This window comes from Mesoplodon bidens, assembly GCF_964165515.1.
Source record: "Mesoplodon bidens genome assembly, chromosome: 1".
In the NCBI taxonomy this organism is placed as follows: Eukaryota; Metazoa; Chordata; class Mammalia; order Artiodactyla; family Ziphiidae; genus Mesoplodon; species Mesoplodon bidens.
In genome coordinates, this window is record NC_138176.1 from 31,084,708 (window position 1) to 31,102,571 (window position 17,864).

The following is a 17,864-nucleotide window of genomic DNA, read 5'->3' on the forward strand; positions in this document are numbered from 1 at the left end:
CCTGGACATGATTCTTAATCCTGTCTCCACTAAGACACACTTGAGAGATGATCCTTACAGGTCTGATGCCCTAATGCCAATAAAGGTTGCTCACTATGGACTGCTACAAAGACAAGACTAGCTGTGATTCTTGGCAGTTCCCAGCACCCTAACTCTACCCCTTTTCACTCCTGGTGACCTGGTTACTAAGATGTGTGGAGCCCACATACTACTCACAACAGCCCCACTGCACTTCTCCGACATCAGCCTACAGTCTGCTTCGCAGTTCCCTCCCTAGGCTCTGTGGTGAAACGTGGGTTGGAAAGGTTAAGGGACGAAAAGTAGGTGGAAAGAAGGAAACGTCCAAAGACGGTAAACTTTTACAACCAAGGCTGCAAGGCCAGAGTGAGTGGTGGTAGATGGGGCAAAGTTACAACAGTCCTCCCGTCCTCACACATGAGAGCTGCCCTTCCTTAGCCAGTAAAAAGGGACCCGCTCTGGGGTATCCTCTGTGAATACAAAGAAGTGCGCTTTTCCTTCTCCTCCTCTACCATCCCTCTTCTCAGCTCCCTCACCTCCTTCATTAGGGCAGAGGGAGCACTATACTTTGGCATGGCAGTTTAGGTAAACAAGGGAAGGATTGATTTCCTGTTGGATCCAGCAAACATCTCCCAGACAGTAACAACACTATACTCGCACATGCACCCAATGGTCTGTGAAAGAATGTGTAGCTGGCGGGGGGAGCGTGTGGTGACTGATGACTAGATTCAGGCAGGGAGGTTACCCACAGCTTCTGGCTGGATCCAAGTTTCCAAGAAGGCCAGAAAAAGCAGGCCAGGCAGCCAGCCGCCGGCTCTGGTCTCAGTCTTGCTGCCCACATCACACATTTGATAGGTGCAGCCAGTTCTAATTCTTGGAAAAAGCTATACAAGGGTTGTGCTGTTACACCTCTGATTTGAAAGGGAAGGATATGGGAAGATGCGGCTGGCATGACTTGTAACTAAATGAGGAATGTTAACAGAATACCAACCACCAAGTTCCAGACAGAACCAAAAACGTCTGATGATTTTCGCCTCGGCAATTCTTGTCTCAGAGAAACTGAAGTACTAGGAACCTCAGCTTATCATTCAGATGCCTAATTTATTCCTATTCCACAAAGACTTCCACTCCATGAGGAGTATACTGGAACTCAAGGGGAATGTATCTATCTACTATAAATTCCAGGTGATACTGGGATTCAGAAGTTCAACATACAGGAAGCAACATATAACACACAGCAGAGTGCGTTAGCTGTCTTCTCAAATATCTACCAAAGGAGCCAGTGGCAGCTACAGGGTGCTCTCCAGTTAGCTGAGTGTACAAAAGCATGGTGTAGGTATGACCAAGGATCTGGTTCCTGTCTGGACAAGCTCAAGTAGTCCGTGCTGGGTCAGGGCAGGTCCTCTTTCTTACCTCCAGCCAGTATACATCAATTCCAGCTACTGGAAAAATACAACTAAAAAGCACATTCTCTACTAAGGGCCGAAGCAGGAGCATTCCATAGCTTTCAGTTTTGGCTAAAAAAATCCTTTCTCTGGATCTACTTACAAGGATAAATCTGAAAGTTAGAGGTGGCTGACTGTTATCCGAAAAAAAGTGTAAGTTACTGACCACCAAGTACACAGCATTAGAATGAGGACAAACGTAACTTGTTGAAATTATGAGTACTACAGGAAAACTGGGGACTATGTGTTACCATTAACAATGCCCTTAGAAGCCAAAATGCTGCCAGAAAGGGGAAGCACCCTCAAAGGCAAGTGATAGGAACAATCACTTTTTTTTTTTTTAACCGCCCAAGGCCATCCTCAGCCTCGAAGAATCAAAACAGAGCAAAGGTCTACCTCAGAGGTATACTGTTCAGTATGAAACCTGGCTAGTTTCCTGCATTTCCTTTCAAATGCAGCCATACTATTCAAACAGACTTCCCTCTGTTCTATGATGACAGCACAAGCTGTACCACCAGAGCCAAAGAGAGGGGCCCTGCCCTAAGTAGTACCGGGGCAGAGGGTCAAGAGGACTTAATGACCCCTCCAAACTTGGAATGGAGGTATTGAACATGAACAAGGGACAGTTTCTGAACAGACAAAGGATGAGAAGAACAATGCTGAGGAACTGTAAGAGGGCTCTAAGACCGGAACAGCGGCAGGGATCAAGACCCAAGGCCAGTGTCATTTGAGGAACGTTTGGACGGAGCCCCACTACACCATCTTCTAGGCAATGCTAATAATCCATCATTGTCATGGGCACTGAATCATACAAAAATGAGGCTGCTGCCCTCACTGAAAGCACAATGAGACACCACTTCTTGCTCTCTCAGCATCCGGAGGTCTACCACTACGATTTCTTCAAAAACACCGAGGATGCAGATAAGAGAAGGATAAAGCCTGAGCTGACTGCTCTGACCTGTCCATGTCTTTTAGGAAATCTCTTACTGCCCAGAGGTGTGTGTTTGACTCTCGCTGCTCTTCACTATAATGGACGGTCTGGTGTGGCCTGCCAGATGCCTCTGGCAAAGGCAGAGAAGATCATACCAAGAACATGCTGTGTGCCGGATGCCTTCTGCAGGATGTCAGATTGGACAAAAATGGCAAAAGGCAAGAGGGTGGGGCGGGGATGTGCAAAGAGGACGAGAAGGGGAGGGGAGCCACCACACGCCAGTCCCAGGAGAGTATGTTTGTAGTGTGCTCTGGGGCACAGAGATGATCAGCAGTCTACTCAGCGGGCTTCAGTAAGCCCAGCAGACCCACCGAACCCGTGCACCGCACTCCAGGGGTGAAGGTAAGGGGAGAGCTGCTCTCCAGTTTCTTTAGGGGGATGACAAAGCTGACCAACAGCAGAGTGATGTATGTCATAAAATGGGCTTTAATGTCTTTCTCTCACAACGTGATAGTACTGCTTAAACTGGAACTGGCACACAGCTCCCAAGACCGGCTTCCTGTAAGGAATGAAGCGGGCACGCCCCAGGCTGCCATGCGGCTGGAGCAGCCCCAGGCACTCAGCTTAGTACAAGCTGTGGAGTCCAAATACCTACACCTGCTGCAGTTCACCAACTTGGGGGCTCTGGAACTGGCCGTGCAGATTCTGTGAACACCAAGTACACCAGATACCGTTCCATCTCCTTGTACTAACAGCTCCCTCCCCTCTGACCGCCCACCTCACCCACCCCCTGCAATACTGCTGTTCTCAGCTTTGTGAGGTACTAAGGAACACCCTGCCTTTGCGGTGCCTTAATCTCCCATCATCACAGGTTTGAATCCTCTGTTTTGCATTTGCTTAAAACATCTTGGAAGTGTGACTTGCCCTGTCCAGAGGACTCTTGGAAGTCACAGCTTCCAAGTTCCTTCCTAACTGATGGCTTCCTTCCACGTCCAACACAGTTAAGGCAGTTCCAAAGAACTGCTTTAGGAGTGAAGACAAACAGGAGTCTATCTTCCTCCTATACCTAGTCAGCCCTTGTCTTGATTGCTTATCTCTTTCTTTCATTAACATGCACATCTGCATGTACACAGAGCTCTGGAAAAATCCTCTGAAGACTGGAAATATTTTCTGAATTCCTGGAATTATCCCTGTCATCAAGTGATGTTCAAACTGCAGACTGGTCTCTGCCTTCCCAGATGTCTTCCCGTTGCTTGGCTTCCAATTGTTTTCTCTCTGTAAATAAGGGCAGTGTTAAGATGGTAGTATAACTTCACATAACCAGTGACTTTTGCTTAATCTGAATTACAAGGCAAACTTTAATCATAAGATAGCTGAATTCCCTGGTTTTCTCTTACCTGATTCCAAGAGTTAATATTTTTAACTTTCCAAGTGCTTTGTAAGTGGGAACAATGTTTCTATTACTATATAATAAAAAGAGAAAGATCTGTGGCTAATAGAAATAAAAAGCATATGGAATAAGTCAGAACCGAGCAGGATCCAGATTTTTGTCTTGCTGATAATATATTTAATCCTCTTTCTAAACTGTGTTAGTGCTTCAGTAAAAGTGCCCATTATTCCCAGTCTACTGATCTATATAAACATTTCAATAGGCATCAAGAATATGTTTCAATATTTTTCTTCTACTTTCTTGCTCAAATGGAAATAGCAGCCACTGGGCTTTAGTCATATCGCTCTACTACAATTCTACAAAAAAATAAAAAGAAAAGAAAAAAAAATTTCACAGGAAAATCAAATTTCAGTATTTTCAGAGCACTTTCAGGAGTCAAGAAATCTTCTGGAACACCAATTCCAGCATGGAAAAATGACCATATATAATGGAGGGAAACTAAGAACTATTTCTAAAAACAAAAAATGCACAAATCTGGGCAATCCATCTTCAAATTTTAACACAGAAGCTTAGTTTCCATTTAACACGTTCACCAATACCTGAGACAATAAAGACCATACACGGTTTGGTGACCCAGGTACTTCACTAGGTGCCACAATACCAGTTCTAATTTCATGGCTAGTCAGTCATTGATCTTGACACCATAAAATGTAGATGATTAAGCCTAAGTGCTTCCTTCCAAGGGCAATTATTTCAGACTAAAAGAGTTTGCAAGTCATGATCCAGGGGGATTACAGAAATCAAGGTGAGTTTAGAGTTAATTCTTGCTATTCTGACATATCTTTCCAAGTCAGCAGAATCCCTTACGGAATTCCTATACTATATCTGACTCAACTTTAAGGGCAAAGAACTTGAAAAAGAAGCTAACTGGCACTTGGAAATGTGAGAAAGAGAAATTTGCTGCTATTTGGGCACCATCTTGTGGCATTATCTGAAAATAGCAGCAAAGTTACAAGAGGCAAAAAATGGGGGTCAGTAAATTCCAAACTGAAGGCTCAGTGTCATGTGACTCAGCTTTAAGGCAGGCTTAAATTGAGTTGGGATTCTCCAGGGAGATAGCACAAAGGATAACTGGCTTGTCTAAAGGATTCTGGGATTTCTTAGGAAGGCTGACTGTGGTTCTGATTCTTACAAACAGAGAAAAGTTAGGAGAGGATCTAAAGGCAAAGGCAACCTTGGATGAAAACAATCAAAAAGTGGTCCTGGGTTCCAAGAAAAAGTGAAGAAACTAGAAAAGTGAATTATTAGAACTCAGAAACTTAAGCCAGAAAGGCAATATGGAAAGCTTTAGGAAAAGAAATCCAGGAGCAGTAGAAAAACGGATGACTGGTCCATAATCCACGATTTCAAAATCGAAGTAGCACTGAAAAAAAAGTTTTTTGTTTTTTGAAAAGTTTGGGGTCAAAACTCTTTTGGTGGTAAATATAACCTTAAAGGACATAAGGCCACAGAAATATTAATGTGTTCGATTTTGGTGTTATGAAACGTATTAATATATTATCTTTCTAAAATTGGAAAAGTTTAGAATTCTGAAACATTTCCTACACTAATGCTTTCCAACAAAAGACTGTAGATCTGTATTACCAAATATATGTAAATATAAGAGGAAATTCTGGTGGTAAACCATATGATAAAGTCAGCAAGAACAGGGAGACAAACTGAGAAGCACAAAGAAATAGTGAAAATGTGAGGCTTAAATTTATAAATATAGAACATGAACAGAATACAGAAATACAGGTTAGGATGAGACCTAAAAATATTTTCTTCATCTTAAAGGAAAAAATGGAAGCTTGGGAGTGTTAAGTAACTTGCCTAAGATTACATAATCAGTGAAAACCTGAAGCTGGAACCCAAGTCCTTAATTCTTAAATCAGCATACTTTCTACTGTCCTGACCTCTGAAGAGAGGATCTGAAAATATTTACACAGAAAAGGAACAAATGTGGGGAAAAAATGTATTTTGCGAAAGATAAAGAATAAACATGTTGCCCCTTTATCAAAGAGAAAAGAAAGTAGGTAATAGCTGATAGACTGTATTTAAAAAGCTCCTATTAACTTGAACTCCACCAATTAAAAAAAGTAAACTAAGAGAAAGCCCAAGAGCAGCCATGAGGGCAAGGAACTAAAGAAGAATATAGTGTTAGCATGAAATGATTAACCTAAAGCACTAACATAAGCTGGCCCTGAAGACTTTTATTTCTCAGTATAATAAATAAATTGGCAGAAATGATTACATTAAATGAGCTGACTTCTCACTGAGGGAACAGAAAGTGCTAAAGATGAAAAGGGGGCCAGTTTGGTGTCATGTTTACAAAAATAAAGAAAAGGGATGGAAATTAAAACCTTCAAAATTTACTTCTACACCTAAGAAAATAATGAAGAAAAATCATCACAAAATCCACTTGTAGCCACCTACAGAGTAATAATCAACCTGAAGACTTGAAGTACAAGTCTGGTCAAACTAATCTAATTGCCTTCTTTTATGGACTGACAGACCTGGTAGATCAAGGAGAGGTAACATAAATAACCTCTTCATTTTAGCAAGTTTTAGATTTCAGGCTTACCAAGTATGTATTAGTCATTAATATACTGGGAAAAAATAGAGTCTGGCTCACATAAGTGTTAAGGGAGCATTTAACTCTAGAGGGTGGAATGATTATCAATGTATTAAGTATAACACGTGTTATTTACTTAGCAATAATTGGTGAAATGGTCAGTCCATAAACATTTTCATCTCTGATATAGGCCAGAGACGTAAGTTTACTCAACAGCAGGTGACACCAAAAATATGGATAAATACTGCATCCCACAGAAAAAGGTCAGACTAAAATGAAAGGAAATGTGGTTAGAAATGAAGGGAACTTCAAGTCCAGGGAGAAAAGACACCAAGAAAATGCTGTAAGACCTAGATCATGAGTCAGCAACGCAGCACTGTTCTTGAAGGCAGAATAATGGAATTCCTAAAAAGGATTTCAGAAGGCAGCTGACTGTGATTAAATTTTTATTACAGTTGACTAAGTATCCTATAGAGATGATTTTACTTTTAAGTTCTCAGTGATTTCATTAATCAAACTAAGGGATCAAATTATTGTTTACTTAACTCTGCCTCTCAGGCCTATGACCCAAAAGATGGCCTTTTAGAACCAGCCAATTAATCATATACCCCCCAAGAATAAAACGGAACAAAGTTATGGAATAAAATTATGGCAGGCTTTGAAAATGAGAGTAGCTTATTCTGAAAACTTTGATTCCAACTTTAGGTGGGAATCAAATGTTCTGATAAGTGGAACATGGGGAAATTATACACATATTCCTGAGTCTGGTCTTTAAAATGTGGTTTTATCATTCAGTGTGAATCCTTGGTTTAAAACGTGATTAAGTCAAATATAAAGTACTCAAGGACGATCTATGTTTTCATTTCCCACTCTTAGTATAGTTCTAATCTGTCATGTGCTCTGCAAGACTAAAAGATCTATCTGTTCCTCACACTCAGAGACTTGTGACTAAAGCTCTTATCTTCCAGATATATAAAATATGATTTGCTTAAAATGATTTGAGTACTTCCTTTTTCTCGATTCTCCCCAGAGTATCTTTAATTTCTTAATCTCCTTTTTAAGGATTAAGACAAAGACTTCTCAATAAAAGGGTAAGAAGACCAAAGTAGGGTAAAGGAAGTTATCAGGAAAGTATTTATACCTCAAAATCCCAAATTCCAAATTCATTAATTAGAAGGGTTCCATATGTAATGTTCAACTCTGAATTTTATAAAGAAAATCATGGAGGACTTGAAAGGGTTCAGAGTAGAATCATGAGTGAAATAAGACTTATGAAGAAAAATTAGAGTAACAAATGTCATTCATGCATTCAGTCAATGAATATGCACACTGAGTATCTCTTTATGAACTAGGCACTGTGCCAGACAGCAGAACTCTTGAAGTGGGAAAAAGAAAGGCTAGGAAATTATTCTATAGTATTATTAATAAAAGTACCTATATCAGGATGGCACAAAGATTTCTATTTCTATTTCTATGCTAATTTTGATCTACTGGCTACGGTCAAGTCAAAACTCACCAAGAGTGTCATGACTGATTAGCACTGTCTGTCATGGATAATGAATGGGGAGCAACAGTACATAGTACACATTTGTCGTTACTGGCTTATAGTATTATAATGAATACTAATTTCCCGAGAGTCACATAAATAATAGTATTCTAAATACGTAAAGCACCTTTTAAACATTTTTATACATGTTAACTTTTGTTGCTCAAAAAATTCTCTATGGTTAGGTAAGTCAGGCATTGCTTTCACTTTGTTGGAAACCGGGGCACAGAGAGATATAAGAAACTTGCCCATGGCCACATAGCTAGTTAATGGCAAAAACTCTATTACAGCCCAGATCCTCTCACTCCTAAATGATCTGCCCTGATCTTTACAGTTAAAGGCTGTTAGAACAGAATGGTGTCCAGATGTTCCTGATTTCTACTAAATAAAAAAGAAGAGGAAACTGTTCTAAACTATTGTACAGATTTAAGTTAGACCTATGGAAGAATTTTCTGACAGTAAAAGCTCTAACCACTGGGATGGATAACTAAAAAGGAGCCTGTCATATTTTATTTTCTGAAGACCTTAAAAATTTTTAATTTTTTTTTTGGAAAAAAATGTTAATTACCCCAAAACTCCTTCAAAAGGGATTACAGTATTATAAAAGGAACATGGATTTTAATTAGAAAGGCCTAGGTTCAAATGTCTCCTTTCAATTTACCAGCTGGGTGACCTTAGGCCAGCTACTTCACCTCTCTGGGCCAGCTCTAAACTGGAGATAATACCATCCCCATCCAGAGTTATCATAACATGTTATATTGCCAGGAATTTCCTTCCAATCCTTTTAATTGCAAAAACCTCTATGTGGCTTTTAATCTTAAAATCTTCAGAACTGAAGAGAGAGGAGAAACAACTGCTTAAAATATCAGGTTCATATTTTCTTTCTTACTCAAGGCAGATATCCCCACCAGATTGCAAGTCTTAAGGAGAGGAACAACATCTTGCCATTTCTCTAACTTTCCTAATTAGGGAGCACAATGCCTTGCACAGGGTAGGTACACAGTGAATTCCAAATGTAGCTGATAGTGTATCACAGGCAATTGAAAATAAAAAGAGTAATGACAAGAAAAAAATATGCACTGGAATCTGTGCTGGACTCACCATAAAATGGTATTGCTACTATTACTAAAAACAGCAGCAGCTCATGTTTATCACACACTTATTATAGGCCTAGAGAAACAGGAGAGTGTTCCTATGTTTGTTTGTTTGTTTGCTGTACGCGGGCCCCTCACTGTTGTGGCCTCTCCCGTTGTGCAGCACGGGCTCCGGACGCGCAGGCTCAGTGGCCATGGCTCACGGACCCAGCCGCTCCGCGGCATGTGGGATCTTCCCGGACCGGGGCACGAACCCGTGTCCCCCGCACCGGCAGGCGGGCTCTCAACCACTGCGCCACCAGGGAAGCCCCCTATGGGTTTTAAAGATGACTAAGTATCTTTTGTGGATTATCTCACTTGATTTCCATCTTATGGATGAGGAAACAGAGGCCTCCAGAGAGTAAGTAATTTGCCTAAGGTGACATAGCCAGTAAATGGCAGAGCTTAGATTTAGACCCAGGCAGTCTGATTCCAGAGTCTATAATGTTATTTCATATGCTGTACTGACCCCTTTCCCTCCAGTGGAAGAAGAACTGGAACAGAAGTATCTGTTCTGTTTAATACCTAAACAGTACTTTTAATTTCCACAGAAAAAAATCTTTAAGTGAGAAGTCTTGGGCTCCATGCAGGCAATTACAAGAGTATATGCTCAATGCATAAAGAAGCCAGAAAGCTATTATCAGGAATTTTCCATACGCATTTTCTCAGATATAAAGAATGGGAGAGTTCTGAGACATAATAAAGGAAGAGTCCTCTGTAACCTGTAAAGATTCAGGACCAATGGGTAGGAGAAACTTACCACCGTGGGTCTCTATTCCCAACTAAATGCCTTCTTTAAAAAAGTAAGTAACAGGGTACCCACTTAGCCAACAGCCTCATTTTTAATTTCATCACTGAAATGTCCTTTGCATAGCTGAGCATTTAAAACAAATTCAAGTAGAACAGTATGCTGATGTGCCTACAGAGAAACAGAGGGGGATACTCAGGTGATAGCCATACAAAACTATTATTGCAGTACCTGTAGAAATACAGGTAATATTACCCACATAGGGAAGCAGGAAACATTGCAAAAAGAATCACATCTCCTTTTATAGATACCATTGTTATTACCCTCTATTGATTTTCTGAGATAACTGTGGTTATCACAGAGAAATCATTTTTCTCAGAGATAACCAATTAATAAAGGGTTAAGGACACTGCACATTCTACTTTAATCTAGCTCTGACAGTGCCATATATAAAAACCAGAGGAATCCTCCCCTGTTTCTATAGTCTGTAGGAAGCCTTTGTGTTAAGAATGCATGGAAAAAATCAAAACTGCCTCATTATAATCATTAAGGTTTCAAAAATTAGTTGGGTTCAACTCTGAAACTCTAGCACCTGCCATGACACACTCTGTCACTGGTTATCTGGCCAGTGCAGCTGAGAGTCTGCAAGCTGCCTGCTATCACCAAAGCAGAGTGGACAGGAAGTATTAATGGCCTTGTTAGACCCGCAATAAACAAGGAGCTTGAAACTTCCATTCGTTTAATGGAAAAATGAAGTTACTTTTCAGTAAGTGGAATTTTCAGAATAAATTGCCTTCACAGATTCCACAGATCGAGGGCTAAGGCAATCAGACTGTCTAAAGCCTGAAGGTTGATAAAAAGCACTTAAGTGCTAACCAGAGTCCCAAGCCTTTATGTACAAGTCAACAGCCTATAAAGGGGAGAGAGACATTTAACCTCAACTACAAACTATAGGGAAAGAAAAACCCTGCTTGTGGATCAGTTGAAATATTCTGAGGACTCTTAAGTACTGGAAAATAATCAGAAGATTAGGCTAACCTAGATGTGCTCTAATGGAGCCACTCAGGACTGTCTTTAAAGAAAAAATTACCTTCTACAGTTATTATCATCAATGTCAGATGCTGGCTTCTCCTTAATTTGTCTTCTATCTAAGATCTAAACCATTTGATAATATCATGGCAATCATGGCCCAGTAAAACCACAGCAAATAATGTTTTCTGCCTGGGAGACTATTACGTCTTCATAGGAATATTTTTCTGAGAGTCGGGAGCAAGAACCATAGAAATAGCCATGGATGAGCTAAAAGGACTGAACCTACTATCTCTTGGAAAACAACAGTAGGAACATGGATTAGGATGCCTTGGTGTGTGGAACAGGCAGACAAATTCTAAAATGTCTTCCTCCTAAATATAAGGCATGAAAACAATTTCGATATATGTAGGAGGCTTCTAGGAAATGGAAATGCCAAAATGGAATGGGCTTCATTCTTTTTTTTTTTTAACACATGCCTTATAAGTGAGCTCTAAAGGGACTAAAGAAGAACACCATCAACTTCAACTCACCGCGGGCTTCTTGCAGTTTCTTAAGTTCTGCTTCCCGTTCGGTTTTGCTCTGCTTACTTCGAACCCCAAGGGCACTGATGACTAACCTTCTGGCTAGGGCTGCTGAAGTCTCAGGACGCTCCTTTGCTGGCTGGAGAAACTCTGAATGGGAGAAAGGGAGGGAGTAGGAGGGAGTAAGGAAGAGAAAGCACTCTAGCTCCAAGTGATTTAACTCAGTAATTAACATACCAAATAGACTAACAAGGGCTGCATCACCAGTAATTAATACAAGCCTGATAGATGAAGAGCAGAGGAAGTTAACATGGCAAAGCACAAACAACCCTGCCTTCATTATCTGTATTAACACAATTTCTTACAGTGACTATCAAACAGCCAAACACAGAGGTAAACTAGATAAGGATGTCATCAGAAAATGGTATCTCCCACTCTCCAAGTGGCTATATTCCAGTGCTATATTTCCAACACAGCCTTTTCTCTTTTCTTTTTTCCTTAAAATAATATTTCCTTTAACACTAAAAATAAAAGGATACTTAGAACTCTGGATGCTATACAAGGGCTGGAAGAAACAATATCACCACTATCAACAAGAAAAGGCTCCTGAGATTACAGGCTTACCAGCATAAGCTCTAGCTTTGGCCTTGGCTGCTCTTGTGGCCTGCGCCAAGGGCCGGATCTTCACCATGGTATGTTTACTACCCAGAGCATCACGAGCTGTAAAGAGAATAAATATAAAGAAATAGAAGACATGAAGAAGAGTGATGCAAAAAAAAAATTTAAGGCTAGTTCTTAGAAAGTATTTCCTAGATGTTATGCTTTATTTTTCATCATGAGCAAAAGAAATGGTAAGCTCTCGAAAATCCGTAAGGAACAAAATGGCAGTGATTAAAAAAAAAAATGGCAGTGGTTATTTTAGAACAGGGATCAGTAAACTATGGCTTTGTGACCAAATCCAGCCAACCACCTGTTTTTGTAAAGTTTTACTGAAACAGAGCCACGCTCATTCATTTGCATACTGTCTAGGGATGCTTTCTGGCTACAACACAAGAGTCAAGTAGTGACAGAAACCTTATACCCTAAAATATCTATTATCTGGCTCTTTACAGAATAAGTTTGCAGACCCCTACTTTAGGTGATTCAGACAGGAATCAACATCTCTAATTTCTTTGAATGCCTCTGCATCAGATCTACCATGAGGCCAATGATATAAGTGAAAAGGCCAAATCATATATTCAGAAAGTAGGTATTACAAATGCTCACTGGACAGGTTAAAGGGCTACTGCAAATTCATTTGTCGGGGACGGGGTAGAATCAAAAATATTTTCAGATTTAGTCACACTGGCTTCTTAAATCTTTACCTATAATCTGTCTATGCACTATCATAACTGACAGCTATGTGGCAAATAACCTTGGAAGGAGCTCTCTCTCCAAATACCACTGGATTAGGATAAAAAGGGAGAGGGGGAGCAAACGGGTACCAAAGTAACATGCCTCAAAAACCTCTACCTGCCAATTATCTGTACTGACTGAATAAATGTCAGGTGGCTGGAACAGAAAGCAAATAAGGACAAGTAGTAGGAGAAAACGGACAACAAGCACACTGAAATCCACTGGGTGAATACCTGTAATCGGACTGGAGAATACTCCTAGGGCGTGTGTATCATCCACCCATTTAATATCAAATCCTTTCTTTCTGCAACAAAAGAACAGAATTTTATTCCTTAAAATAAAATTTACTTTTAAAAAACATCTTTCAAATAGAGTCTCATAAAGCATTTCATGATGAGATAGAAACACTCAACAAGCACACAGGTGGAATGGGGATAATGACACACAAAACGGCTTGGGGTACAGAAGAAGCCACTGAATTTTAAAAGCAATAATACCATCATAAAGAACTACCTGAGAGCATTTTACATTGTAAGCCAGTTTATAGACATCAACTAATTAATCCTCACATGTTCCCTGGGGAGGTAAAGTATTTATCACACTATTTACAAGAGATGTTTTTAGGGGACTGGAACTAGAAGAGGTGGAACGAGGAAGCACAGGAGGGGTAGAAGAATATTAGAGGAGGAGGTAGGCAGGGAAGGTCACCTGGATTTAATGCAAATGTAGGCTCAAGGACAGAGACAAGAGACAGAGAGGAAGAGGGAGACAGGTCATTCAAAGCAAAATCAATCGATCAATCAATCAAATAAGGGAGAAAAGGGACAACTCTAATCAGAGAGGCTGACCTATTCTTTCTTTCCAGTTGTAGAAGTGAAGTAAGAAAGGGAAACTCAGGTTCTGCCACCTTCAGATCATGGGCAGGTTTAATCTCTCTGTAAGCTAGGTCTGCTCATCTGTAGAAATGGGTACAGTTCCTTCATAACAGAGTTGCTGTGAAAACGGAAGTGAGATCATCCATGACAAGGCAAAGGGCATGGTGTTGAGCACTTAGTGGACATCTAATAAATGAATGATGCCCATTATTTTTTATTATTAATAGCAATATTCATCAGGAAGATGATTAATATTGATGAAGATGTGATTAAAATATGAAGTTGACTCTGGTGTTTGACTCAACAGGCATTATTATTATATGTTTTTGCACCATGACCTTTTCTTTTTTTTATAAAGCACTATAAAGAAAAAAAAAAGGCAACTGCTAAAATATCTTCCCTCTTTAACAACTAGTCAAGAAAAAATTTCCTTTGAAGGAAAAAGGAATAAAGAGGCTTTGAAGGTTAGTTAGACAATTTCCTGAATGTAAGGGTCAGTTTGACCATGGTGTAAAATGACCACAGGGGTTGAAGACTATGAGAAAGTTCAACAGTGGAAGTCTATATTATAAGACAGTTGACAAAAGATAGAGAAAATCTTAGATGGGCTCTGGAGGGCCTTTTAGACTTCAGAATTTCATAACCCTTTAAAATGCTTCCCCCTTTTGAGAATGTTTTCCTGTTTCATAGAAAAATGATCTGCAGGTAAGATTAGGAAGAAAAGAAGTAAGGGAAGTTAATAATTCTTAAGAAATAACTAATCTTCAGGAAATTCCAGACATCAACAAAATCAATCCTTGGTCTTAAAAGTCATCATTATTAATAACAACCTAAGGTAGTTCTAATTTTGGATTTAATCTCATTGACTGCTTTTTAAAATCTATTATGCACTTTATCTGGAACAGACCCTGATACCGGGTCTTAACATAATTGTAATGAATTAGACTGACTGATCTATACTATATGTTTAGTGTAAGATCTATGGCAGAGAGTGTTAACTGTTCTCCATGATCTAGTCACTCCTCCTCTCTTTTAGTTACATAACTGATAAGTGCTACCCCTGTCCCCTCAACCAACAAAATTTAAGTGAGATACCTGGCTGCTAGTTTTGCCTGTTCTAGAGCTTTACAGAAAAACAGGGTGCTTGTTTTTGTACATAAAGTTTCAATGAATACAGCCACACTCATTGTCTGTAGCCACACCTATTGTCTATGGCTACTTTTGTGCAACGATGGCACAGTTGCCTAAAATAATTACTATCTAACCCTTAAGGAAAAGTTGGGAGCTATACCCTAATTCAAGGTGTACATGAATTGAATTTTAAGTTTAAATTTGTATATCAGACAATAGACCTGGTTCATTGTTAGATCTGGTTCATTGTTAATGTCAGGATTGGAGCATTAAAGTATAATCCCTTCTGGGTAATGACTTTCTTCCAGACCCTGAAAATCTTTTTCTTAATAACTTATTTTCGGGATTATTTCTTTATTCCTGAAGCTTATTTTTTCTTATAAGCTAAAGATACAGAGGTATACTTCTGACTCTTTTACCTTGTCATACATATGTATGAATTATATACATATATAAGAGGTAGTGCAATTATTCTCAACCCCACTTATATCAGTTTTAATTTATATTTTCACTACATAATTTATTAAATAAAATTAAAACGATGAAATATGAGTGTGAAAAAGAAAAGTTGTGTCTATGGTTTGGAAGACTAGAGAAAGATAAAGTCACTAAAAAAACCAAAACAGCTATTATCAATTATGTTTGGGCAAAAGAGCTTAAAAAAAAAAAGAGAGAGAGAAAGAGAGAGAGAGAGAGAGGGAATTCCCTGGTGGTCCAGTGGTTAGGACCTGGCACTTTCACTGCTGTGGCCTGGGTTCAATCCCTGGTCAGGGAACTAAGACCCTGGAAGCTATGCAGCACAGCCAAAAAAATTTTTTTAAAGAGAGAAAGAGAGAGAAAACATTTTAACCTATAAGGAATTTGCACTCAGGTGACTCTGAAGGGACATTAAAGTTCTTGCTTGGGCTTCCCTGGTGGCGCAGTGGTTGAGGGTCCGCCTGCCGATGCAGGGGACACGGGTTCGTGCCCCGGTCTGGGAGGATCCCACATGCCGCGGAGCGGCTGGGCCCGTGAGCCGTGGCTGCGGAGCCTGCGTGTCCGGGGCCTGTGCTCCGCAACGGGAGAAGCCACAACGGTGAGAGGCCTGCGTACCGCAAAAAAAAAAAAAAAGTTCTTGCTTGAAGACACAGGTGATATCATGGTGACATATAAGAACTCAATAGAAGATAGTCTGCCATCAACAGGCTAGTTACTTAAAAAAAAAAAGGCCTTGGCACCACATCAAAGACTGGCAAGTAAATGGACATTTATATGTACTGTTAAAATAAACTGGTTGAGACATATAATAATCATTTTTTATCATTCCCTACTTGACTATTTCTATCTTGGTGGTAAGAATAACTTCAAATCAATAATTTAATTCACAGCTTTTTTGGACTGTTAGGGCCCTTGGTGCCTGGCAGAAGAAAATACATATCCTCTCAGGAGATATCCTCTTCTTTTACTGTAAGCCTCAATTCTCATAAGTAAAATTCCAAAGGAAATGGTCAGCTGTACAGTTTTTTTAAAAAGTAACTAAACCTCCAAAAAAGAAGCAAGGCACTATGAGTGAGAATTTGCAGAAAGAGAATTAAAAGGACTTCAGGTAAAGAAATTACCAGATATAGACTAAAGAAGGTCTATGGTTCAATATACTTCTTGAAAATATTTGGAGAAAAAAAAAGAAACTAATGACCATGCAGATTTGAAAAATAGAGAACTTTGAAAAATGAGAAACATAAAATGAAATTTAAAAATTCAACGGACAGATTTAACAGCAAATTAAACACAGCTGAGGAAATCAGAAAGTGGAAATTAGAGCTAAAAAAATTACTCAGCATGTAACGGAGACAAAGAAATGGAAAATATGACAGAGATAACATGAGGATTAAGTGAGAAGGTTTAATCTACTTTTAACTGGCATCTTCGAGAATATAAAAGAGACTAGTACAGAGGCAATATTTGAAGAAAGAATGTCTAGTGTTCTCCAAAACCAATGAAAAATACTAGCTCAATAATAATAATAACAAAAGAAACACAAAGCCACATCATACTGAAAATGCACAATACCAAAGACAAAGAGAAAACATTAAGAGCACCCAAAGAGAAAAGACAGATTACTCTCAGAAGCAATAGTTAGACTTTCAGCTGGCTTCTCATCCTACACTAAGAAAGCCAGGAGAAAGCAGAATAAAATTTTCAAGTTTCTGAGAAAAACAACTACCAACCTAGGATTCTCTACCCAGCAAAAATGTCTTTCAAGAATGAAGTTGAAATAAAGCCATTAAGAAACAACAACGACGACGATGACAACAAAACCCAACTGAGTGTGTTACCAGCAGACTGTTACTAAATTAAATGCTAAAGAACATGTTTCATGCAGGAGGAAAGATTTCAGATGAAAGATATAAGACGCAAGAAGGCATAAATGAAGAATACGGAAAGTGGCTCAATCTGAATGCTGATAATATAAAACAATAATGTAACATCAAATGGAGTTTAAAAAGAAAAAAAGATTCAAAATACTAAATCACAATAGCATATTAGTTGGAGGTTCAGGAGACACTGGAATGGAATTGGGGAATGGAGTTTAAAACCCTTAGAATGTTTGGAAAGAGTGTAAAAATATTAATTTTAGCCATTGATAAATTAAGCAGGCATTTTATAATTTCTAAAGTAACCACCAAATAATAGAAACAGGATCATTTCCCAAAAATATGGAAGGAGAAAAAAATACCTCATCAATCCAAAAGAAGGCAAGAGAAAAGAGAAAAAGATGGGACAAGTAAACACACAAAAAAAGATGGCAGGCATACATCCAAATATATCAATAATTACAATAAATATAAATGGACTAAATGTACCATGAAGACAGATTCCAAAGTCATTATTGATGACATTCTTCTTAAATGCTAAAATGGGGTCTAGAAAGACTATTTAGCATTTTCTAAAGGAACTGAGAAGAAGAGTGGTTTCATACGGATTTCTAATGGACTTGGAAAAGACAATAAACAAACTTGATGCTAAAGTAAATGCCGGGAATAGAAAAACAAAAAAGATGATCTTTCAGAAGACATTTTAAGAAAACTTCATTCCACCTTCCCTA

General features: G+C 39.1%; 1 protein-coding gene across 5 annotated transcripts in view; it reads right to left on the reverse strand.

Moving 5' to 3' along the window:
• Window positions 1–214: 214 nt before the first annotated feature.
• Window positions 215–17,864, reverse strand: part of R3HCC1L (R3H domain and coiled-coil containing 1 like) — a 76,368-nt gene continuing 58,718 nt past the window's right edge. For 4 of the 5 annotated variants that reach the window (XM_081245773.1, XM_081245772.1, XM_081245774.1 and 1 more), the window contains 4 exons: window positions 13,007–13,077; window positions 12,003–12,098; window positions 11,388–11,528; window positions 215–3,669 (listed from right to left, as the gene is read on the reverse strand). In XM_081245773.1, the coding sequence (XP_081101899.1) occupies window positions 3,602–3,669; window positions 11,388–11,528; window positions 12,003–12,098; window positions 13,007–13,077 (376 nt within the window). In that variant the 3' untranslated portion in view covers window positions 215–3,601. Of the gene's footprint in view, window positions 3,670–11,387; window positions 11,529–12,002; window positions 12,099–13,006; window positions 13,078–15,279; window positions 15,864–17,864 lie in introns of those variants that run through there. The other variant, XM_081245775.1, reaches the window with a different exon arrangement.